Here is a 25656-nt window from a genome sequence, read left to right as displayed (position 1 = left end):
CTATTTGCAAAATGCAGTTCTAAAATGCTTCCACTTGTGTAAGGCAAGTGGACTTGTTGTAAAATAGCACACAGCAGTATGAATAGTGTTGTCGTGGGCCCCATAGAAAGAAGCCCCATAGAACGTTCTTTCAGCAGCCCCCGGGTTCCAAAAAAAAATCTGAAAAGGCAAATTAAATCACTCTTGCTGGTTTGTGATCAGCAGATTCTCGTATATACTCCAGTTACAGAGGCCGCTGTCCGAGCAAGAGCAGGATTTGTGTCACCGGCAGTTAAAACATCTAGATGCGGTCACGGTGCGTGCTCGTAAATGCCTGCCCTGTGTCACTTCGCAGAATGGAAGCTTCTTGCCTGGAACTGGCCTTGGAAGGCGAGCGGCTGTGCAAGTCGGGAGACTGCCGGGCGGGCGTGTCATTCTTTGAAGCTGCTGTGCAAGTTGGAACGGAAGACCTAAAAACGCTCAGTGCGATTTACAGCCAGCTGGGCAACGCGTATTTCTACTTGCATGATTATGCCAAAGCATTGGAATACCATCATCACGATTTGACTCTTGCAAGGTAATTAAATTAAGCTTGTTAACATTCTTCCTCCCCAAAGTAATCGCTGTAAGATGCCTTCATTCAATTAAGAAAATGAAATGCACTTAATGAGTTCTAATTTAGGAGCGTCTTAAATTTAGTGATTTTTAAAAACTCATCTTTAGGCTGAACACAGTTTAATTAAATGAGCGAAGAGTGAGAAAATGACCCTAGAGTGTAACTAGAGAACTAAAAATTAATTAGATTTTAAAAAAGAGGGTAAGTTTTAATATTTTATTTAAGGTAGGTTTCAAGGCGAATGGCTCTTACTTACCATAGAAGCGTATCACTGACCCTCTGTCGGGGAAACCGAGTGCCCTCTGACTGCTCTGTATGAGAATGCCATCTTCTTTTCTTCTTCCTAGGACCATCGGAGACCAGTTGGGGGAAGCTAAAGCTAGTGGTAATTTGGGAAACACCTTAAAAGTCCTTGGGAATTTTGAGGAAGCTATTGTTTGTTGTCAACGACACCTAGATATTTCCAGAGAGCTCAATGACAAGGTAGGCCAAGTGTGTTTTCGTGGAAATGGTTTTGTGTTTTAATGCTATTCAATTATTCTGTAGTTTATCTAAAAGTCCATGACCAAGAGTAAACTATTTGTAGATCAACAGAAGAAAAAGAAAACGTAGTGACATTGTTTTTAACTAGAGAAGAAAAGGAATGAAGGCCAAGTCCGTCTTACACTCCTGGTCATTTATTTCATTCTGTGTCAATGGTCAGGGGAAGGGTTTCCTGGGTTTCCTCCCCTGGATCAGTAGCCAGGAGATTGCAAATGCACGTGGCCTCCGATTTCTAAGTATACCCCTGCCGATGTCCATCTAGGTGGGAGAAGCAAGAGCACTGTACAATCTTGGAAATGTGTACCACGCCAAAGGGAAGAGTTTTGGCTACCCTGGTCCTCAGGACACAGGCGAGTTTCCAGAAGAAGTGCGGGAGGCGCTGCAGGCCGCCGTGGATTATTACGAGTGAGTAGCCCTGGTGCAGCCACGCCGGCCCTACAGAGCAGTGTACCTCCTGCCTCTGCGGTACCCACTAGCAACTTTACATCTGATGGGTTTTGAAATATGACCTAGCCCATAAAAGTACCGTATATACTCGAGGATAAGCCGAGTTTTTCAGCACTTTTGTAATGCAGTTTTGTGGTAAAATTAGGTGCATCGGCTGATATTCGGGTCGGTTTATACTCCAGTATATATGGTAAGCCTGAATGGACTCAGTTGCTAAAATGTTACAATGCTTGTGAATCATTCCCCCTCCAGAGGAAAGTGTCCTCTCAGCTGCAAACCAGTGCCACTTAGTGGTGAAAACCAGAATTAGCCCTGCTTAGTCTCAGTTATGTGCAGTCATTTTAGAATTTTGTAGAATTTCTGAGCTATAGGGGTTCTGGGATCAAATCCACCCTTGAGGACTCTGGGCTTTAGGCTTCCTGAGTAGTTTCATAGAGTGCCCTACTCTGTACCCTAGAAACACCCTCCAGCATATGTGTCCTCTATAAAAAGGGGTTCATTAGGGCTGTAAAACAACACATTTTTTTTCTGATGAAAATAATTAATTTTGTAAATCAAATAACATTTTTTCCAACCTTCTCCGTCCACAACTCTTTGCCATCACTTAGGGAAAACCTCTCGTTGGTGACTGTTCTGGGTGACCGAGCAGCCCAGGGACGTGCCTTTGGAAATCTTGGAAACACACATTACCTCCTTGGCAACTTCAGGGATGCAGTTATAGCTCACGAGCAGGTATAACGGGCAGCCTTGGAGCCAGCTCATCTTCTCCAACAAAATTCTGAGCAGCCATCAGATTGCTCTTCCATTTGTTTTTATCATGGCGATACCTAACGGGGATTTTCTATTTCAGCGTCTCCTTATTGCAAAGGAGTTTGGAGACAAAGCGGCTGAAAGAAGAGCATATAGCAACCTTGGAAATGCATACATATTTCTTGGTGAATTTGAAACCGCCTCCGAGTACTACAAGTGAGTCCAGCTTGCTGTAGATCAATGAACGAGCAGTCACGCAGTCCTAGTGATTCACCAGCTTTGGGTCTACGACCTGGTTTTGCCGCATGCCTGCAATACCACCCTAGGCTTCTAGACCTCTGTTACCTAACATAAGAGTACCTTGAGTTTGCAGTTATTGTGAGGATTAAATTAAAGAATTTATTAAGCACTCACTTAGCACCCTCAAAGAAAACAAACTCACTGCCATCAAGTCAGTGCCGACTCATCGCGGCCCCTACGGTTTCCTGAGACTGTAACTGTTCATGAGAGTGGGAATCCCAGGCTTTCTCCCACGGAGCTGCGGTGCTTTCAGACTGCTGACTATGGGGATTGCAGCCCGATGCATAACTCTGACACCACCATGGCTCTCTCACTTTTAGCACACAGTGCTCAAGAAATAGTATTGTACCGAAGAAGGAAGAATTAGTAGCAGTATGTAGAAGTCGATCCTGGCTCATAGCAATCCCTCATGTGAGGAAGCAGGATTCCTAGGCTGTGGTTTCTATGGAAGCAGATCACCAGGTCTTTTCTCTCCTGGAGCGGCCTGGTAGGCTTGAACTACAGACCTTTTGGTTAACAGCCATTGTGCCGCCAGGGCACCTAGTTAGTAGTGTACCCAGACCTAAACCCACTGCCGTCAAGTAGATTCTGACTCCTGGAGACTATAAGACAGAGGAGAGCTGCTCTAGGGAGATTCCTAAGACTAAATCTTAACAGGAAGAGACAGCCTCGCTTTTCGCCAACAGAGCAGCTAGTGGGTTTGAACCTCTGGTTTTACGGTTAGCAGCTCAACAAATAACCCATTATGCCACCAGAGCTCCAGCAGCAGTCTAGATTCCTTTACATTTTCACTAGTTTTTAACCTTTAAGACAGAATTCTGAACGTATGCTCTTTTAAAACTGTTTGACCTGTGTGGTCTGTATCTGCACAGGCTTTTTCACTCAATTATGAATATGAAGGGCGACCAGAAGAAAGCCCGCTAGCATAAAACATCCCCTGGTTTCCACCAGTGATCACTGAGTTCTGTCCGCCCACCTGTGCCGCTCACTGGGAGCAGAGGCCCGGCGGGCATTCACTTACCTGAGGACTTGGCACTCCCAGGCTCTTCGGCAGCAGTCTTCCCAGTCTCAGTGGACAGAAACACTGGTCAGCAAAGTCAGGTGACTTCGTATTGCCTGGCCTGTGCTTTCTAAATCCTTTCCCCCTCATTGCCATTCATCCCTCAGACAGAAGCCAGTTTGATTGCACCAAAGACAAAGACCTAAAAAGTATTATTTGTGGCAAGTTCACCGTGAGAGAGTTCTCAATAGTTTGCCACCTTAAAAATAAAAAGTTCATTTGCTGTCAGTCTGTTTCAAAATTAGAATGCCATCTACCTTGCTTTCACCTTCGACTGAAGGCTAGCTAGCATTTGTTGGTTGATTTGTTTCATATGAAATACTCTCCCTAATAAAATACATCACTATAAATTGAGAATTTATATATATATAAATTCTTATAGATATATATATATATATCTTACATTTTAAATTTGAAAGACATAGAGAAGTGGTATGCCTGTGTTAAGTACTGAAAAGTTCTCTTGTGAGTGGTGACCATTTGACTAAAGCATGATTAGAAATTAACATAACTGACTTTTCTCCCCAGTAAACAGACTGGGAGGGATTCTGGGGCCTAGTGGATTAAGCCTTTGCTGCTGACCACAAGTCGGGGATTCAAAACCGCTCGTTGTTCCACAGGAGAAAGATAAGGCTGCCTTGCTCCCAGAGAGTGAGCCCAAGGGATCCAGGGAGCAGTCCTCCTCCACCCTCTCTGGCCTCTGTGAGGTCAAGTTGGCACAACGGTTTATGGGTTCGCAGTTACAAATGTATTGGTTAAACATATGTGTGGCCCTTTCCTTTGGAATTGTTTTCAGATTTCTACAGGAAAACGATCTCCTTTATTACTATAGCTCCACACCCTTCCGGACATTAAACAAATGGTGTGACCCACCAATTTTAGTCATTAAATTTGATTCCAGAAAGGCTTCTGATTATTTACAAGTCAGCTATCATCTGAAGGAATGATGTCATGCCACAGGGTTCGGGAAGCAATTTCAAAAGTCTTCCCCAAATAATTGGAGGTCAGGCAGCATTCAAGTGTGTTTGCTTCCCACGGTGACTGCTTTAAAGATGTCATCATTAAATTTGTCATTTTACATTTTCCTTAAGCATCTTCCACTGCACCATACAGTCATTTCTTATGTAGCTATAAGTGACCGACAGTGTGGATACAACTTGGCAGGAATTATGGAAACAGCCCCATCCATTTAAACACTGGGCTCCAAAGCACCTGTGGATATAAGCCCTGATAACAGCCACAGGTTTTTCCTTACATGAGATCAACTTTGAGCAAGATGCTATTGTAAACATTTGACACATACGGATGAATCCGGTCCTCATAAGAGCGCTGTGAGGCCTGTTCCTGTTTTTACGGATGAAGAAGTCGATGCATCGAGAGTTTGCCTGCCTTGCCCCAGCTGGCACATCTTGGCGAAGTTAGGGTTTCAACCCAGTCTAGCCTCAGGGTACATGCCCATCAGCAGTATGCTAGCTTCTTTGCCAATGCCATGCGTTAGCTGGAATTTAGCTGATGTTGAAATGCCGTTTCCAGTATTGCCCTTGAATAAGTGGCCGGTGGCCTATGCATAAAGAACCCTGACTGTTCCAGCATTGACATTCTGACAAAGTGTCAGAGCTGCAGTGGGACTGAAAAGAGAAGTCACATGGGTAAGCACCGCTCAGTTAAATAATCGCCAATATAACGGAGAATGTTTTACTACTTCACTTTAGAGGCACTTGATCTCAATGTTTGAATATCCCTTTTCTTCAATAAATTGTTAGGGCTCTCACATTTACTGAAAAGTCAGAATTTGTCTTGTATTCCAAAAAACGCCAGGATATTAGGCCCTGCAAACACCTTTCTCTTAAAAGGCAGCAGAAAGAAGCTGGGAGGGAAAAAGGAGTTTTCTGATCATTATAGCTTAAAATAAAAGTGATGGTTATGTAAGAATTAATTTCTTCCTCCAGAAAGACACTACTTTTGGCTCGACAGCTTAAAGACAGAGCTGTAGAAGCACAGTCTTGTTACAGTCTTGGAAACACGTACACCTTACTTCAAGACTATGAAAAGGCCATCGATTATCACCTGAAACACCTAGCAATCGCTCAAGAGCTGGATGATAGGTAAGTTATAAACCTTTTGACTGTAGTTAACGTAAAAGATGCATTATTGAATCTCTACGGTCTTTGCTTCTCATGGCTTCTTTCTCTTTTGTTTTCTGCCTTTTTCCCCCTGCTTTCATTCTTTTAAAGGAATTTCTTCCATTTCAAGAAAATCCTTTATAAATTATTGTTTGTAGGACTATCTTATTGGAGAGTTAGACGGCCTCCATCCCTATGTTGTTGAAGACCAAGACCAAGGTCACAAACTCAGCTCCCTGCAGGGTCTTCCTTTCTGGGTCAGGGTGGGGATTGTGGTGCCCTGAGAGGTAATCAGTGCCAGGCACGAACAAGGCTCCATTTTTCCAAGAAAAGCTGGAATTCCTGAGTTTTGTGTGCAATCTCTGGCTCACTCTTTTTCTAACCATTTGAAAACACAGCATGTGTCTGTAGACCTTTAGTCCCTTGCTGTTTACAAATTCTGTTAGGAAGACAGAATTTTACCTCAGCATAAGAAAAAAAAATTTGATACAATTTTTCAGAATGAAATAAGCTACCTCGAGAGGTAGTGAGTTCTTCTCTCTTTGGTGTCATCCAAATAGATTGAATTGAGTCTGTAGTGGGGGAAATGGGGCAAACCTCTCCCTGAGGTTTTATAATGCTCTGCATCTTTTTGGAAAAGAAGTTTTCTGTATTTTAACACTTGATTCTGTGCTCAGGATTACCTGGATATTCTAGTATCTTGATAGTCTGTGTTTTATGTGAAAGACTAGATACACCCAAAGCATTGTTTGTCTTTAATTAATGCTAAATAGCTTTTATTCAGCACATAGACCTCTTTTGAGATGACTGCATGATAAGAGCCCTGACTTACGTTGCAGAATTGGCGAAGGGAGAGCCTGCTGGAGCTTAGGAAATGCGTACACAGCACTAGGAAATCATGATCAAGCGATGCATTTTGCTGAAAAGCACTTGGAAATTTCAAGAGAGGTATGAAACCAAACTGCCTGTGCTATCCCAGACCAAGCCCAAGCCCACTGTCATTCTGAGCAGATGGCCTGTCTCTCTTTTGCAACTGACCTGGGGCTAAGCAGCAATCAAATGCCCAGTCCCCCAGGGCTCCTTTGACTTAAAAGTCAGTGGGGGGTGGAATGCTATGATTTCTCCAGGTTGCTTCTCCCTGGCTGAATAAATTTGAATACTGTTCCCTTGGCGTAAGAACGGGAGAAAGCATTTTGAGACACAGATCAGGTGTGTTTGCGTTGACCTTGGCAGAAGAAGGCAGGAAGGGAAGGCTGGGTGTGCGGTGACATGGAAGGGTGTTACTGAAGTGGGCTCCTGCCCTCCCCGCAACCTCACAGGGAGACTCGCATGGTCCTGAAGAGAAATGATGGCTTTTAGACTCAAGACCTTCCTATTACAGCTCTGTCATTTGCTGGCTTTGAGACTGGAAACCTTTCCTGAGCCTCATTTTTCTATATGTAAAATTAGAATAATAATTGTTCATTCTTTTCAGGATTAGGCATAATGTATCTTGACAAATATATAAAACATTATTTATAAAAGTACTGAGCATAATAATACCTAGCACTGGCTTAATGAATGCTACCTACTGTTATCATATAAAAATAAAATACTGTAAAGAAGCTTCATCTGTGTGCTATTAAGTAATACATCATGGGATAAACCTAGATTCTCATTTATTGTCATTCTAGCAATCCAGTATTTAAAAAAGGAAATACAATGATAGAATCTAATTAGCTGCTAGACTGGTATAATTTAAAAACATGTCCTTTCCTTTCTGTACTCTTTAAAAACAAACAACTATTAATAAAAACATCATTTCACAGTCCTATAACTTACATACCTATTTTCATTTTACTGTATTTTCTTCCACTCCTAGATTCACAACGTTTTCAACTAATCTCCACTATTCTTTGCCTTTATTTAAAATATACATGCTTGTGGTTGTAGGTTGGGGATAGAAGTGGTGAACTAACAGCACGCCTGAATCTCTCAGATCTCCAAATGGTTCTTGGTCTGAGCTACAGCACAAATAACTCCATAATGTCTGAAAGTATTGAAATTGATAACACTTTGCATGGTAAGTAATAGGTCTTCTAAAACCCAACTTTTTAATCCACAAGATTTTCATTCATTTATCATACCTGCCTACAGCCATATCAGAGAGAATATACGGCATAGGAATTTCCCACTTTTACCCCTCTTTTGCTTTATGCAGAGTCCTATTAATTTATCCATATAAAATATAGTAGTATATTTACTTTTCGCTCAGCTCTCTTTTTCTCTCTCCATCTCTATGTTTCTCTAAAGTAAAATCCCAGGATTGTTTCCTCTCCTTATTCAGACAACCCAGGAGACTCTCTAGATGTTTGGTTTGGCACTGGTACAGGAGAAAACATGCTCAGATGCCTCTGATTCTGAGTGAACAAAGTTTGCTTTTGATTAAAGAGCTTCTCTCACGCACTCTTTACTGTATCAGCCTTGTCGCCCACAGCACTCTACTTTTCAGCTAGGTTCTAGAATTCATTGCAGTGGCCACAGAGAACTCATAAGCGATGCTCACGATGATGGGGTTTTATTATGGAAGCTGACAGGTTACAAGTCAGGTGAGAAATGCTGAGGATACAGTTGTTCAGTCAGGACTTGTCACTAAGTTCTTTCAGGGCGGCTAACAAGTTCCCGAAGGGCCTGCCTTTCCATTCTAAGCTTCAGCTAGAAGGCACTCAGCCTTCCAGCTCTGTGGGTCAGCAAACCCAGCTCCCTGAAATAAGCCCAGAGGCACCCCACTCCACAGCGCCATCTCCTGGCTCCAAACACTCAGCTTTACTTGATCTGTGGACTGTCTCACACTCTAGTCCCTGGTTCTACTGCTGCTGCCCCATTGTCCCTCCTCTGGGGTCAAAGCTGTCCTCCTGGATCAAAGAGGTTCACTGCGCAGGGGCCTCGGGATCCAATGGACACACTCCGCTCCTGGCTCCTGCTTGTCATGAGCTCCCCACTCACTGCTTCTGAGGTGGCTCACTTTATACCAGCAGGGTGGCACTCACTCACGGCTGAATCGTGTGATACAATCTTTACTGCCCTCCCTCTTTCCCTCGTGTACATGTCTAACCCCCAGGGTTCAGTCCTTGGGCCTCTTTTCTTCCCTCTCCATTTTCATCCATCCATTCCTCCTTTCTGGCATGTTCCTTCCTTCCCCTTCTTCTACAGTCGGCATTGGTACTGCCCAATAGAACTTTTTGTGATGCTGGACATAGGTCATGTTTGTGCTATCTGATATAATAGCTCCTAGCCACATATGACTATTGATTGCTTTAAAAACAAATTTAAATTTGATTTTATTATGTAAATAATATGTCTAGTGCAACAAAGGAACTGAATCCCCAGGTGGGGGGGGGGGCGTTGAAATCATTTTATGACTATTGATTGCTTGCAATGTGGTTAATATGAAAGAAGTGGGATGTTTCTTTTATTTAAATTTGTAAATTACATGTAGCTAGTGGCTGCCATATTACACAGCACGGATCTAGATGATAGCTAGATGTTGGCTTTTGTCACTATATATTGATGATCTTCAAAGAGAACCCTTGATTTATCCGCTCCCCAAATGTGATTCTCCATCTTCAAGAGGTGGTACCATCATGCACTCTGGTGTTCAGGCACACTGGCCTCACAGAAACCCTGCCCTCAGATCTGTATCCACAATCTCTCCTACAACCTTGACTGCAACAACTGTAGTATATATACCCACCAGTCTTTCTGTGGAGTCCTAGCCCACCAACTGATGCCCTTTGCTTCCTTTCTGAGCCCTCCCACTGGCTTTTCCGCATAATGCCCACAGAAAACTTGTAAATGTAAATCATATTGTGTCATCCTCGCCTGCTTGAAACCCTCCATTGATTTCCATCACACCGAAACCCCAGTCGTCAGTTCTCACCCTGACAGAAAGACCCTCAGCCACCTGTCCCCAGCCTGAACCTCTGCCTTCAGAACCACCGGTTCGTGCTCAAGCGCAGGTACCATCAGTTCTTGCCGGTGTGTTGGAATGTTGACTAGTTCCTTTGGTGCAGTGACTCGGTCTGTTCTTTCTACATTCTTTTTATGCTTCCTGCATCTAATGTTTTGCCCACAGAATCTCAGTATTGCATCTCGAGGCTTGATTTTCCCCAGGAGTTTGTTCCATGTAGGATCTGCTGAGCGTGTCCTTCCTTTTTGGTTTTCCAACTCTAGGTCTTTGCACACTTCGTTGTACTGTTTTATTTTGTCTTCTCAAGCTGCCCTTTGAGATTTTCTGCTCAGCTCTTTGTCTTCATCATTTCTTCCACGTGCGTTACTGATCCATGAGAGCAGTAATGTTGGGTCTCTTTGTTCAGCGCTGTGCCCCCAGGGCCAGGCATCCCGCTGGCTAAAGGAGCTGCAAGCAAACTTGTCTGTTTCTGTGGTTGACTCCAGAGTAGAGAAAAAAATATCCCTCAGAGTCTAAATTTGTAAACCTGCCCACAGGAAAGGTGGGAGGTTATGAGGACCCTGCACAAGGAGGATCTAGCATGTTGGTAATGTTTCATTGCTTAAACTGGGTGTTATGTAGCCAACATATCTTCTTAAATAGTTTGATTTTTTTAAATTTTATTAAGATTGAATAGATCCTAAAATTCTTTTCATTTAAAATGAAAAATTCTCAGAAAAAAATTTTAAATTAGACGCTTCTTTTTATTTGTTCCCTGACTGGAAGTTAACATGTCATCTTGTAAGATTTTAAAATAGGAAGGAGTAATTTAGAAAGAAGTAACAATATAATCGTAGGGATATTATTGTAATTCTTTTTGCTTTTCTCAAAATTGATGGCCTGAAACCATCTCCTTCTGTTTTCACTTACTTAAAGCACTCTACAATTAAAAAAGAGACCATATGTAGTGTAAAACCAGTTATTGTAAAAGGCCTTTTCTAAATTAAGGAGTAAGGTTAGTAACCAATGTTAGTTTCCAACCAAAATGTAACTTCCTTAAATCAAAGCACTTCACAGGGAGTGGACAGTGTTTTTATGTCCCTGGTATGGTAAATGGTGAGTCTTAGGAGTTCCAGATGGGAAGGGCACGAATTGTGTGATTCCGCTTTGCTCATTCCCACTTCCAGCGGGGTTTCCGTGTCAGCCGTTAGGGCTCACTCACAGGAATGCTGAGTTTATCTATCATTGCTAGCGCTTTATGGGTTATTTGATTTTTTTTTTTTAAACAAAGGTGCACGCCCCAAGTTGGGACGCCGACACAGTATGGAAAATATGGAACTTATGAAGCTAACACCAGAAAAGGTTGGGAAACTTTATGTTTTAAATTGTCTGAGTTTTTATAAAATGCTTTTTTCGCTGTAAAGCTTTGTTCCTCTATGGGTAGCACTTAAAAATCTGCCTTTAAAAAGAATCAAAAGTGATAAAAAGTACATTGCAAAGGAATATGTTCAATATGCTGCCATCTGTTTGAGGAAAAGATCTCTGCAGATGAACCCTCTGCAGAGGCACCCAGCACCCCTGGAGGAAGCGGTTGCAACAGGTGCATGTATTACTTTTTCCCCTTTAATTAAAAAAAAAAAAGAACTAATAATATATTCATTCACTAAGTTAATATTTTAGCCCTCTCCCTGCCCTTATTTACTTTTTTTTCTAAAAAAAAAAGACCAAGAAGATTAGAAAAAGGGTCAAGAAATGTTTTGTTTGTTTTCCTTCTCTCTCTCGTTTTATTTCATTTATTTGTTTGTTTTTTATTTTTGTCTACTTAATTCCAGCAACATTATGGCCAAGACTTTTCAGGAATCAAAGAGTTACTGTCTCACCAAGCTATAAAAAACTAGCTCCTTTGCTGTCGTCTGCGCCTATAGCGCACCCCTAAGGGACCCGGTAGAACTGCGCCCACAGGCAGTGGTAAATCTCTATGGAAGCCGTCTGCCACACCTGTCTCCTGCAGAACTGATGAGGGGGTTTGAACTGCTGACCTTTTGATTGGCAGCATTGCACCACTAGGGTTCCTTTATGTGGCATGTTAATAACTAGTAATGTGATCAAGAGCCCCATTGTTTTAGATATATACTTTTTAGCTATAGTTTTGAAAAGCAGTTCTTGGATGAATTGTGTTCAGGATGCATGTTTTCTGGGCTGATTTATTTGGTAGCAGAAGGGACTTTATGAATGGAAAGAGGATTGACAGACAGTGAACCACATGTACAGCCTATTTCTTTTACCTCCATAACGTTGCTTAATTTCCCACTGTTAAAATAGGCCCTCGTTCCTCTGTGGTATAAGACTTTCTAATGCTTTTTAAATACATATACCATCTTTAAAAAACTCCAACAAATAAATTGAAATAATAAGTAATCCTGCCTCCCTGTGATAACTACAATTAGTATTTTAGTCTCTATTCAGATGCATTTTCATATAAATATTATCATAGTATATTAAGTATTCTTCTGCCCCACCATCACAATGACTCTTAAACACTGATGCTTCTTTGTCTGGGAATAGCCTTCATAAAACAAACATTTAAATGTCTTGGACTCTTTTATTCCAAACTTTCACACAGTTGCTAAAATGCCCTGGTTGCTTTTGACAGACTTTGCCATATACTCAAAGTACCCAGCTCTTATTTTGTCAATAATTCTTGAATATGACTGTCGAATCCATAAATCAAACAGAAGCATCAAGACTTTAAGGCCACTCAGTTCCCTGAGGAGCTTCTGGCACGTAGCAGCATACATTTGCTCCTTCGGCCTGACCATTGCCGTGATAACTGAGCAGCAAATCCCATAGGAACTGACCAGATCTAATCTTGTCATGTTATCAGTTAATAATGCCGAAATTTTCTCGCAAACTTAAAACATGGTTAAGTGAAATTAGTTCAAGAAAAGTCCAAATAATTATATAGAAAACAATTAAATTTTTGTCCATTTCTACTTCGAATTGGGGCATAGTTTTATGTTCCAGCATTAGCGGCCATTTTTTTCTTCTCTGATCCAAAGACCCTGTAGCCCACTCTAGGAGGGATAGCACGTTCCCCACCATCTGCATGAGAGAGGGAGACAGGAAAGGGGGAAAGCTGCCTTGCAATGCAGAAAGAGCTGTGGGATGACTAATTTCAGTTCTCTCATTAAGCCCCTGTCCTGCTTCTTAGCCTGGGACAGGGTTATTCTGATTTGTGCCTCACAGGAAAATATGCTGGGTTGATGGGCATGCTGTATAATGTGGTTGGTGCAGGAGTAACATGGTTTCCAACAACATGCCTACAATCTGTGCATCTGCCTGTATGTAAATCTTACTTATGGCAAGATGTTCCTCACCGAAATGAGCAATTTCTATGTTATATGGTGACTTGCAAATGCTTAGGACAGTGATAGCCGCACGTGCCATGGCCCTGCCGTTACTGCTGCTGTTTTCCCAGCACTCGTAATGCTTCCTTTGAGATTAGTCCAAAGAAACCACACTGCCGTCAAGTCAGTGATGACTCAGAGCTGCCCCTGTGGGTTTCCGGAACTCTAAGTGTTTGCAGGTGTAGAAAGCCCAGTCTTTCTTCCCGGAGGGGCTGGTGGTTTCAAACTGCCAACCGTGCAGATCCCAGCCCATCCTGTAACCACTGCACCACCGGGGCTCCCACCTTGAGTCCAGTAGAGGTCGTTCTAGATTTAAGCCAGATTTCAGTCCACCAACTCCTTGTCATCAAGTGGATCCCAACTCCTAACACCCCGACAGGACAGAGCAGAGCTGCCACGTAGGGTTTCTGAGGCTGTATCTTCATGGACGCAGACTGAGCACCACCTCTTTCTCCATGATTCTCAACCAAAGGCTTAACCACTGTGCCTCCAGGCTGCTCAAAGCTAGACCTAGAGCAGGACTTCCCACGCTTCCCAAGGCTGCGGCCCTTTCAGACGGCTCCTCGTGTTGTGACGCCCCAACCATAAAATTATTTTCCTTGCTACTTCATCACTGTAATTTTGCTACTGTTCTGAATTGGATGACCCCTGTGAAAGGGTCATTCGACCCTCAAAGGGGTCACGACCCACGGGTTGAGAACACTGATCTAGACCAATAGATATTGTTCATGCAATGTTTTGTATGTTGAGAATTTAGTATGATGTTAGTGGCAAGCACCAGAGTTTTATCAACATAAAAATTGTAGTTGTTATGTTTTAATTATTATTCAAAAATTCTATGTATAGCCCAAATGATCAGCTGTAACCAATTTGAAAGGAACCCATTTAGAATCAAACTGACTCCTCTGAAACTTTAAACTTTATTATTATTTGTTTTATAAATCATTTTATGGGGCTCTTACAGCTCTTCTAATAATCCATACATCCATTGTGTCAAGCACATTTGTACATTTATTGCCATCATCATTTTCAAAACATCTTCTTTCTACTTGAGCCCTTGGTATCAGCTCCTCTTTTTCCCCTCCCTCCCCACCCTCCTACCCTAGTGAACTCTTAATAAATGATAAATTATTATTTTCCTATCTTAGACCATCTGTTGTCTCCCTTCACCCACATTTTGATTGTCCGTCCTCCTCGGGGCTGGGTGGTGGTGGTGGTGGTGGTGGTGGTGTGTGTGTGTGTGTGTGTGTGTAACTTTCTTTTTACTGACTTTTGGCAAACTCTTTTATCTTTTTCTTAGATTCTAAAAGGTGATCACCATTTTGATAGAGAAATGTAGGGTGTGCCTTTGCTGTCTTCTGTTGAAAATAGTGGGATACACTGGAAATGGGGATTCATTAAGAAATCCGCCACCACCCTGGCCCCCAGAGCACACTTGAGTGGAGGGGCAGGTTCTCGTATTGTAGACCTCAGAGCGAGCTTTGGGCTCTTTTCATGTATCCTTCCCGTTTCTAATTCTGTAGGTGCAGAGCTGGAACAGTGAACTTCTCGCTAAACAAAAGCCTCTTATCGCCAAACCTTCTGCAAAGCTCCTCTTTGTTAATAGACTGAAGGGGAAAAAACACAAGACTAACTCTTCCACCAAAGTTCTTCAGGATGCCAGCAATTCCATGGAACACCGACTTCCAAATACCCAGAGGGTAGGTTTTAAATCAGTTTGTGAGCATTGTGTTTGTTCGGAGTACTGTGTTAGGCGGGGTTGACTAGAGAAACAAATCCAGTGATACTCATATCTATCTATGGAAGAGAGACCTTTTTATCAAGAAGTAGTTGTATATCAAGCAAATATCCCAGTCCAGTAAAGATCAAGTCCGTAAGTCTGACACTAGTCCATAAGTCCCTCTTCAGACTCAGCACAGGCGCATGCAGAGATGCAGAATGCAGGAAGATCACAAGCCAGTGGGTGTAAGTCTTGTGGATCCAGGGCAGTGGTTGAATCACTGGTCTGGCTCAAGTGTCAGCGTGGCTCCACATGGCTTGTCCACTGGAAGGTGAAGCAGAGAGTGGCCCACCTGCAGCAAGCATTTATCTTGGTTTCCCTCCAATCAAGCTGTGACCTGACTGACAGACCAAACTCTGCCCACTGTGTGCATGGGAGCCCTGGCAGCACACAAGACCTGACTACCCCACGTACCCAGATTTTATTGTTGACTATTTTTTGTATTTATACTGAATTTTTATAGTTTGCAATATACATTTAATGTAAAAGATCTTTCTTAGGCAAAGAAATCTTTCCTATTTCCTGCTTAAAAAAAAAAAAATCTTCAAAGCTAGAAACAGTAAGTGTTCTACACCCAGATAACTCACCTATTGTTTTGGACAACAGTGATCTGTGCACTGTTGTTTGCAAAAACAACACTATTTACTTGACTGTGTTTTATCAGCGCGCGTGTGTGTGTGTGTGTGTGTGTGTGTGTGTGTGTAAGATACCTTCCTAAGGAACCTTGGTGGTATAGTGGGTTGAGCAGTGGACGACCAACCCAAAGTCAGTGTTTCAAACCCACTAGCCACTGTGTGGGAGGAACACAGGCTGCCTGCCCCAGAGACTTGGTCTGGGCGCCGTATCGAGTGCTTGTCCCTGGACCTGTGGCTTCTGTGAGTCACACTTGATCCCGTGGTAGTGACTTGTTTGTTGTTGTTGTTTTGGTTCCTTTAGTAGCCTGTCTTTAGCCTTCATTTCCTATAATAACTGCCCTCATTTGTGTATGGCTTAATTTTTTTTAATCATTTTATTAGGGGCTCATACAACTCTTATCACAATCCATACACACATCAATTGTGTAAAGCACATTTGTACATTCATTGCCCTCATCATTCTCAAAACATTTCCTCTCCACTTAAACCCCCAGCATTAGGTCCTCATTTTTCCCCTCCCTCCCCACTGCCCCCTCCCTCATGAGCCCTTGATAGTTTATAAATTGTTATTTTGTCATATCTTGCCCTGTCCGACGTCTTCCTTCACCCACTTTTCCGTTGTCCATCCCCCAGGGAGGAGGTCACATATAGTTCCTTGTAGTCGGTTCCCTCTTTCCTACCCACTCTCCCTCTACCCTCCCTGTTTCGCCACTCACACCACTGGTCCTGTAGGGCTCGGGAACCACATTCCCTACATCCCCTTGTATCAGTTATCGTCATGCATCCACTCCTCCTGTGTATCGCAGCTGCGACACCCAACAGAAAACAATAACAAATCTCACAAAGATGTCTCTGTATGTTCTTGTAAAACAGTTTTAGAATATATCAAATTCTAGGTCAACAGCTCTGTTCTTTTATGTTTGTTTTTAAAGAGCAGAAATCTATCTCCTCACAGTTTAGGTGGGCTAGACGTCCAAATTCGGGGTACTAGCACCCGGGGAAGGGGAGCTCTCGGTATAGTTCTTTATACATTTGTCTCTCCACGGCCATCTGCCCTCTAGGGTTTCTGCGAAGATCTCTTGTCTGAAATTTCCACTCTGTCTCACTGCTTTTCTGGATTTTCCTCTCCAATTTTGAGAGTTTGAGTGTGATGCATCTCGGTGTGAATATTTTTTGATGCATCCTTTTGTTTCTTGTTAACCATCATCCTTGTGTGGCTTTAGTCTTCATCAGATTTGGACATTTGTCTTTCAGTTCCTTTTCTTGCTTTCTGTTCTCTGACATTCCCATGATGTAGGTACCGGCTCAGCTGATAGTATCGCTCAGTTTCATTAAACTTTGCTCAGTTTTCTTGATCCCTTAACATTTGTGTGTGTACCCTGTTATAATACTTATATCATTGTGCAAATAATTTGATTGTATTAATCATTGCATTTAGTTTTGAATCTTCCATATAAATTTTAACAGCTTATTTTACTTTCCAAAATATTCATTTATTTGAAGTTTGTATTTTTCTGCATCTTCAAATATTTATAATTAAAGGTCTTTGAAATCACTACACTAGGGGAATATACTTGCTTCCTTAGTTAAGTTTTGTTGCTGTAGAATCTTAGCACTGAACTTTCAGCCCGAGACTGAATCACTGACACTGTGGGATTCCCAAGCCATTTCCTTGTTTCGTTAGCCTTCAAAGTGCAGGCATCATACGGTCAGACCACAAAGAAGTTCTTTTTGTTAAAAGTTGGGTTTAAGTGATACATAGTCTTTTTATCACCAGTGTTTCCATCTTGTATTCCTTTAAAAAATAAATGTCACTATTTCATTTTTCATCTTTTATCGTTCACTGTCTGCATTTGCATACACCATAATGTTGTACCTTGAGTGTCATCGGTTTTCTCTCAACATTTCAGGAAAGCAGTGCAGATCCTATTGGGGATGAAGGGTTCTTTGACTTACTGAGCCGATTTCAAAGCAATAGGATGGATGACCAACGGTGTTGCTTACAAGAAAAGAACTGCCGAACCACCTCAACCACCTCTGCCTCCACCCCCCACAGGATGGTACTGAAAAGTAAGTGTCGGGCCCCCTTTAATTTGAATGGCTCCCGTTGGTTCTTTGGGGATGCGAGGGGCTGGGATCTGCAGTCTCAGCAGCTTGAAAACCAGCCAGCCCCTCCACTCACATAAAGTTACAGTCTCAGAAGCTTCAGGGCAGTTCTGCCTGGCCCTGTGAGTCAATGTCCACTCCACGGAAGTGACTTTGGTTTTTTGATTACTTGGTGATTTTTTTAATTTTTTGACTCTGACAACTTCTCATGAGATAAACTAATAAGCCCGAATCCAGGTGTCTCTGAATCTTAAAAAATGATCAAGTGTACTTATAATTATGTATAAAATGTAAATGGTTCATTATCTGACTGAAAAAAAGAAAAGAGGGGCTGAAGAAATAGGTTGTGCAAACAGTTTGAGCTCAACCGCTAAGCTGAAGGTGTGAGGCCCCCCGCCCCGTGAAAGACAGGCCTGGTGACCTCTGCTTCCCTGAAGACCTGGCAACAGAACCCGACCACGCAGCCCTGCTCCCTGCCATCCGGGTTGCTGTGTCAGGCTCTAACAGCACGGAGCCTGAGTCGGCTCACACCTACCTGAGCCTTAGATAGATCTCAGACAGGTCCCTGGAAGTTTTCTATTCAGCCACCAGTAGGTTTCTTCTACCAAAACCTAAGACTTGGCACTATCAATAAATTCCCAGTTTAGCTTACTAAATAAATTGTACCCAGGATATGAAATGTAAACCACTGTCCCAGTCACTCTAGTTTAGATACTGTAAAGACACATTTTATTCACTTTCCTAAATCTAACCCCAGATCGTGTAGAATTTCATGTTGGGTGGGCCCCTAGATAAAGAGAACTGAGTGACCTCCAAGTGGGACATTTGAAGTATTCTTTAGTCATTTCCACCCCTTTCCTCCACCCCCAAACAAAAACCACAGGGCTATCTAGTCATCCCCGGCCTGTAAGCAACTGTCCACAACAGAGCCCAACAAGAGGACAGAGCAAGTGTTGGGGCTGAGCAAGGGGAAAAGAACCGTATCTGTGTAAAAAAATAATACAAAGATGTCTCTACCGGGAACCAGAGACAGAGAAAACATAGATCCAGCAATGGATTTGGGGCTCACACTTAACCCTAGCTCCAGCCTAAAAACAATTAGGTCTTACATCATGGCCCTGCTCAATACTCGCCCTCAGGAAGGAGATACAGAAGATAAGGTGGTGTATATAGCAAAGTCTGGTGAAGAAAATAGATGGTGCCCATTCTCAGAAAGACTAGTGTCTTAGGTCTTTAAAGGCTTGTTTCCAAGCAAGCAGCCTATCTAAGTGAGACATCAAGGGGGGAGCACAGGAACATTTGGGATCCAAGGATTGTAAATTATAATAATCCAAATCCAAAGGCAGGCAGGAACAGCATCAGAGCTTAAATTGTGAGATTCTGGTGTACAGAAGGCTACGCATACATGAGAGTGGACACCCAAAGTACATTTGCAGGATCTGCACAGGCAGTAAGCCTGGGTGACTTCCGTCTGACCGTCCTTGAGGGGTGGAATAGCCGGGTGGTCAGACAGACAGGATTGGCGAGACGATGGATTGCAATGATGAATCTGACTTGAATGGTTAAACCCTTTCAGGCACCGTGTGCCTGATCTGCTTTTCAGTATTGTTTGTTTCACATTGGGGTTACCCCTGCGTATTTTGTCATTGTTCGTGGCCTTCTTGGCTCACTGAAGTACTTGTCTATGTTGTAGGTATGTGAAACCCAGATTAGGCGAATCTTCGGAGACAATAACTAGAGTGGGGGTTCCTGGAGGGCACAGCAAGGCGGGGGAGGGGGGGAGGGGGGCGTGTTAAGGGAGAGCTGATGTCAAGGAGTTCAAGAATGAAGATGTTTTGAAACTGATTGTGGTAGCGATTGTACAACACTGCTATATGATTGAACTATGAATGGTATGATTTCTGGATTCGTTCTGAGTCAAAATAAAATGGTTTGGGAAATAAATAAGACATTTCTAATGATACTTTGGATGTGTGGTTTTTTATTTTGTTGTTGTTTTGTTTCTTCACAGCACCAGCTGTCTCTGTGGTATCCCCCAATACAGATGAATTTTTGGATCTTCTTGCCAGTTCTCAGAGCCGCCGCCTGGATGACCAGAGGGCCAGCTTCAGTAACTTGCCAGGACTTCATCTGACACAAAACAACAAGCCATCTGTCCTGGGCCACCTGATGACGGATGACAGTAAGGAGCCTGATGAAGACTTCTTCGACATCCTTGTAAAATGTCAAGTACGTCTGCCTGTGCTTTTTATTCCGTATGTAGCGCTCAGGCGCCCTGGAGAGTTTGGGAGTACACCTCTTTGTTATCGAGGCTACAGAGAGCTCACTTTGCGTGAGGGAGGCGATCGTTGTTCTTCGGAGCTCCCTCTGTAGAGCTGCTCCTTCCTCTGGGGAAGTGAAAGGATGCTGCTGCTGCCTCATAGCTGTGGTGCAGCCCGAATTACAGGGAATGTGGGATGGAACCTAGGAAGCGCTGTGCTTTCCCAAGGCTCAGGACGTGTCTGACTATAATGTGGACAGGGCCTAGCTGCCAGTTTATCATTTGGGGGAAGTGTATATATTGAGATAGCTTTCTTAAGTTTTTTAAAAATCATTTTATTGAGGGCTCGTACAACTCTTATCACAATCCAAACATACAACCATTGTATGTCAAGCACATCTGTACATTTGTTGCCCTCATCATTCTCAAAACATTTGTTTTCTACTTGAGTCCTTGGTATCAGCTCATTTTTTTCCCCTTAACCCTTTTAACTAGTATTAACCAAAGGGCTAAGGACTACCTTAGATGGCTTGGACATAATGTCCTGTGAGCAGTAATGCTTATTGTCACTACAAATGGCATTTCCTTGGCCTGACCCTAGTTCGTTCTCTGTTTCCTCATTCATAAAAAGGTGAGATAAGTGGTCCCTATCTCCCATTCATTCAACAAGAGCATGTTAAAATATTACTGAGAACCTATGATGGTCCATGTACTACTCTAGGCATTGGAAATAGACTAGTGTTTTAAAGAAAGCTGCATTGCCATTGGGGAGACTGTTGACGGTCAAGTAATGATACAGAAAAATAAAGCAGGCTAAAGGGAAAGTGAGTATCCTGGGGAGGGGGGGTTAGTTTTAGTGCATCCATTTTAGATTAAAGGTGCTTAAGGAAAACCTTTCTGGAGTAACATTTGAAAGACACCTTACTGAAGTGAGTATCTAGTAAAAGAGCATTTCAGGCTCACTCCACTAAGTTGATGTTGACTCACAGTGACCTCTGGGACAGGGTAGAACTACCCCTGTGGGTTTCTGAGACTGTAACTCTTTACAAGAGTAGAGAGCCTCAACTTTCTCCTGAAGAATGGCTGGTGGTTTTGAACTGCTAACCTTGTGGTTAGCTGCCCAACTCGTAACCACTATGCCACTAGGTCTCCATATTCCACGTGCAGTAGATAGCAAGTCTTTTGGACCAAACTGCTTAGTAAGTTCCCCACAACTTTGCTAAGTTCTTCTATTAGCCCTAAAAGTTTTCCTGTAGATTCTTTAGGATTTTTTTATACATAGGATCATGTTATTTGCGATTAAAGATAATCTTATTACATCTTTTCTTATCTGAATATATTTTATTTCTTTTCCTTGTCTTAATGCACGAGCTAGAATTTCTAAGACAGATATTGAATAGAAGTGATGTAGGTGGGCACCCTAGACTTGTTGCCAATTTCAAGGAGAAAATTCTCAAGTAATTGTCTTTTAAGTATTTTGGCTGTTTGCCTTATCATATATGGCCTTGATCATATTAAGGAATTCCCTATTCCAATCTTCTTTAAGATTTTCATCAAGAAAAGGTGTTGGGCTTTATCATGTTTGCTTCTGCTTCCACAGAGATAATCATGTGGTGCTTTTACCTTGTTCTGTTGTGGTGGTGTGTGTGTTGATTCATTTCTGTTGACCTATCCCTGCTGTCCTGGAATAAATCCCACTTGGTCGTGGTGTTAGAATCTTTTAATATGCTGTTTGGTTTCACTTCCCAATGTTTGGTTGAGAATTTTTGCATCTGTATTCGTAAGACATATTGGCCTGTAGTTTACTTTTCTCGTGTTGTTTTGATTTGGGTCTCAGGGTTATGTTTGTTTCATAGAATGAATTAGGGAGTATTCAGCCCTACTGTGTCTTTTGGAAAAGTTTCAGCTTTACTGTTGTCAATTCTCTAAATGTTTCATAGCGTTTTCCAGTGAAGACTTCAGGTTCAGAACTTTTTGTTGTTGGGAGGTTTTTAGTCCCAGATTCAATCTCTTCACTTGTTATGGGTCTTTTAAGACTAATTTCTTTTGAATCCTGAGAGCCCTGGTAGGTAGGTAGTACAGTGGTTACAAGTTGGGCTGTGATCCTCGAGGTCAGCAGTTTGAAACCACCATTCGCACGTGAAGAGAAAGGTGGGGCTTTAAAGGGAGTAGTCTCTAACAGATGTGCTCTTGGAAACTCACCATGGCAGTTCTGCAGTGTCCTGTAGCCACTATGCCAGCGGCTCGATGGCAGTTTGATTCGGTTTTCTTCTGAGTCAGTTCGGATAAGCTTATGTGCTTTTTATGAATTGGTCCATTCCATCAAGGTTATCCAGTTTGCTGCCATACAGTTTTGTATGTTCTGTAATAATTCTTTACAGAAGCAAACTGCCCCATCTTTGTCCCTCAATGCGGGGAGGTTTGAGCCTCTGACCTCAAGGCTAGCAGCCCAATGCCTGACTTAATCAGGTGTCTGTAATGTCCCCTTTCATTTTTATTTGCATTTCTCCTTTGTTAATCTAGCTAACGATCTGTCGATTTTATTGCCAGCTTCTGGTTTTATTGACCCCTATTGTTGTCTATTCTCAATCTTATTTCTTCTCTGATCTCCATTACTTCTTCTTCTGGTAGCTTTTCTCTTTCCAGTGCCAGCGGTTGTCAGGTTAGACAATTTGAGATCTTTTTCTAATTAATAAAGCATTTTATTGGGGGCTCTTACAGCTCTTATAGCAATCCACACATCAGTTGTATCAAGCACATTTGTACATATGCTGCCATCATTTTCAAAACATGTTCTTCCAATTGAGCCCTTGTTATCAGCTCCTCGTTTTACCCTCCCTCCCCCACCCTCGTGAGCCCGATAAATTATACTTTTTTTTTTTTAATATATCTTACACTATCTGCTATCTCCCTTCACCCACGTTTCTGTTGTTCGTCCCCCTGGGCTTTAAAAATGTTTTATGTAGGCATCTGTGAGGCTGGGTTTTCTAGCAAAACAAACCAGTTACTCTCAAATATGTTAAGAAATAGCTTGCATCCCCGCCCAGTTCAGCTGGCCAGAGCCTTCTCCAGACTCACTTAGCTGCAGAGCAGTGATGCAGAAAGATCCAGCGGGAAGCAGGAAGAGCAAGGCTAAGTGCAGTCGTGTGGAAACACGCAGGGCGCCCACAGCTCTCAGGGTCGGTGGCCCACGTGAGGTCACACCCCTGGAGTGGAGGCAGAGTTCCAATAAGCAGGAAGGGAGAAGAGTGGAGGAGAGGAAGGGTCCCCAGCGGCAATCTTATGAAAAGGCCACACCTCCCAGGAGGGGTCCTCAGGCTGCGGCCTGGCTGGTAGGCTGGACTCCACCTACACTTTGACACCACGTGGACATAACGTCTTTGCGCAATGCCTGCCTTTGCGCTTCCTCATGCGCCCTGCTTTCATCTTCACCGACTACGTCTGACTCCTCCCTTGAGCCGTTGGTATAAATAGGGTATGGTTTTTTTGTGGTTGTGTATTTTCCAGGATTCTTTTTGCCCCGTATTGATTTCGAATTTCAATTTGTTGTAGTCAAAAAAGAAAATACTTTATGTCAGTATTTTAAAATATATCAAGACTTGCTTTACGACGTAAAATGTCTCTCCTGGAAACTGATCCATGTGACTGGGGCAGAATTTGAACAAGTTGCTTCAGAGAATTTGTAGGAAAATCTTTTAAGTTCATTTTTCCAAGCTTTTTGATGGCTCCTCAGATTGTGTTGGTGTTGACTGCTTCATAGACTAGGGCGCGTCAAGGTTGCAGGAAAATCCCACTATCCTTCAATTACCTTTTTCCAGGAAGTTTTTGAAGCTGTCATATCATTGTAGTTTTATTTCTCCCTTCAATTCTGTTTTCATATACACTTAATAAATGTTCCTAATTGATCCTTCAGTCACTAAATAATGTAAATAACCATCTTTTCTGCCACGTGTTCTCAAGCCCACTGTCTGATAGTGAGATGACCAACCCACTCTGTTAGTTGTCCGGGCGTAGGATACCCCAGGCCTTTCACTTTCAACTGGTTTGCGTCCTTTGGCTTAAGGTCTTTTGTAAACAGCATATAGTTGGATTATATTTTAAAATCTATCCTGTCTCTTTCTGCCTTTTGATTGGAGCATTTAATCCCTTACATAAATTGTTATTCCTGAACAGTGACTTCTGCGACTTCATTATCTGTGCATGTGTCATGCCCTTTACGTGCTTGCTCGTCACTACAGCTGGATTGTGCTGTTGGTTCACTGTAATGACCCATTTTGATCCCCTTCCTTCCTTCGTGTGTTTATATTTAGTTAGAAAATACTACCTTTAAAAAAAAACTACTGCCACTGTTGATTCTGATTGATAGCAACCCTATAGAACTGTCTCCGTAGCGTTTCCGAGATTATAAATCTTTATGGAAAATGACTTTCTCTCAGAACAATTGATGGGTTCAAACTACCAACTCTTTTCCTTAGAAGCCAAGCACCTTAACCACTGCAGGGCTGTTCTGTTGGAGAGCTGGTCTTTGTGGTGGTGTAGGGGTCATAAAGCAGGCTGATAACCCTGAAGGCAGGGCAACGTTTCAGGGCATCAGCCACTCCGAGGGAGGAAGACGAGGGTCTCCACTCGCTAGAGACGTCGTTTGGGACCCACAGGGCAGCTCTCCCGTCACAGGGCCCCCGGTCAGTCAGCTCAGTAGCAGGAGTTTGTTTTGTTCGTTTGGGGAGGGGTTGGCACCAGCTCCATTTATTACAAGAAATTCTACAGTTGCACCATTTCTCTACCCTTATTGTTACCACGAGTTAGGTCTTCACAAAAGGACTTCAACGTTTCTGGAAAAATGGAATTAAAAAATAACAAATCTTTTGAAATCACCTTGTAGTTCATATAACTTGTAGCACTTTTACCTTTGCCTCTCATGTACTTACTCTTTTAAAAAACATGAAGGACAAAACATTTAACAATATCAAATATGAAAAACCCTTTGACCAGCCCTGGTTCATGTATTTCCTTTATTTATTAGGGATCTTTCTTTTTATGTCTAGCTGTGACTCACCTTCCAGTGTTTCCCTTTAAGGAACTCCCCATGGTGTTTTAAAGCTTTGCAGCAGCTCTGAGCAATCCTGCCTCGGTTTGAGGATAATGTTGTGTCGCATTCTTGGTTGACAGCTGTTTTCTTTCAGGATTTCATACACCGTCTCATTGCTTTCTGGCTTCTGATAGGTCTGAAGAAAAACATGGCATCTGATTTTACTTGGGATCCTTTGTATGTGACTATTTCCTCTACTTTCCGGATTCTTCCTTTACCTTTACTTTTGGAAAGGCTGACCACCATGTGTCTTGGTGTAGATCCCTTTGAACTTCTTGGATTGGTACCTTCATCTTTGTCAGATAGAGAGAATTTCTTGTCATTCCTTCAAATATTATTTCTGATCCTTGCTCTTTTCTCCTTCTGAAATTCCCATGGTTTTACATTAGGCGCCTGTTGTCCCATAATTCCACTGAACTGTGCTCAGCGTCTTGCCTCCACTGTTGCCGCTCGCTCTTCGGTGTCTTCAGTGTTAAAGGTCTTGTTTGCTAACTTGCTAATCCTTCTGCCTCATTAAATCTGTAAATCTTCTACCGTGTCTCTAGTTTCCGTTGTTGCCCCTGCAGTTGGGGTATCTTTGTAGGTGCTCATTTTGATCTTACTGATTCTCCTGTTTTGGAGGCTGCTTTCTCT

At 42.6% G+C, this 25656-nt stretch overlaps 1 protein-coding gene across 2 annotated transcripts in view; it reads left to right on the top strand.

Moving 5' to 3' along the window:
- GPSM2 (G protein signaling modulator 2) overlaps window positions 1–25656 on the top strand; it is a 48467-nt gene that overhangs the window by 20254 nt on the left and 2557 nt on the right. For both annotated transcript variants that reach the window (XM_004699218.2, XM_045292163.1), the window contains 12 exons: window positions 335–556; window positions 943–1078; window positions 1401–1543; window positions 2194–2317; window positions 2436–2551; window positions 5645–5800; window positions 6658–6766; window positions 7751–7880; window positions 11038–11108; window positions 14677–14853; window positions 17479–17638; window positions 19686–19903. In XM_004699218.2, the coding sequence (XP_004699275.1) occupies window positions 335–556; window positions 943–1078; window positions 1401–1543; window positions 2194–2317; window positions 2436–2551; window positions 5645–5800; window positions 6658–6766; window positions 7751–7880; window positions 11038–11108; window positions 14677–14853; window positions 17479–17638; window positions 19686–19903 (1762 nt within the window). The remainder of the gene's footprint in view (window positions 1–334; window positions 557–942; window positions 1079–1400; window positions 1544–2193; window positions 2318–2435; window positions 2552–5644; window positions 5801–6657; window positions 6767–7750; window positions 7881–11037; window positions 11109–14676; window positions 14854–17478; window positions 17639–19685; window positions 19904–25656) is intronic.

The sequence above is a fragment of the Echinops telfairi genome, unplaced genomic scaffold (assembly GCF_000313985.2).
Source record: "Echinops telfairi isolate 266 unplaced genomic scaffold, ASM31398v2 ScPeMD7_443;HRSCAF=831, whole genome shotgun sequence".
NCBI classification, from domain to species: domain Eukaryota; kingdom Metazoa; phylum Chordata; class Mammalia; order Afrosoricida; family Tenrecidae; genus Echinops; species Echinops telfairi.
The sequence above is the reverse complement of the archived record's forward strand: the minus strand, read 5'-3'. Positions and strand labels throughout refer to the sequence as shown.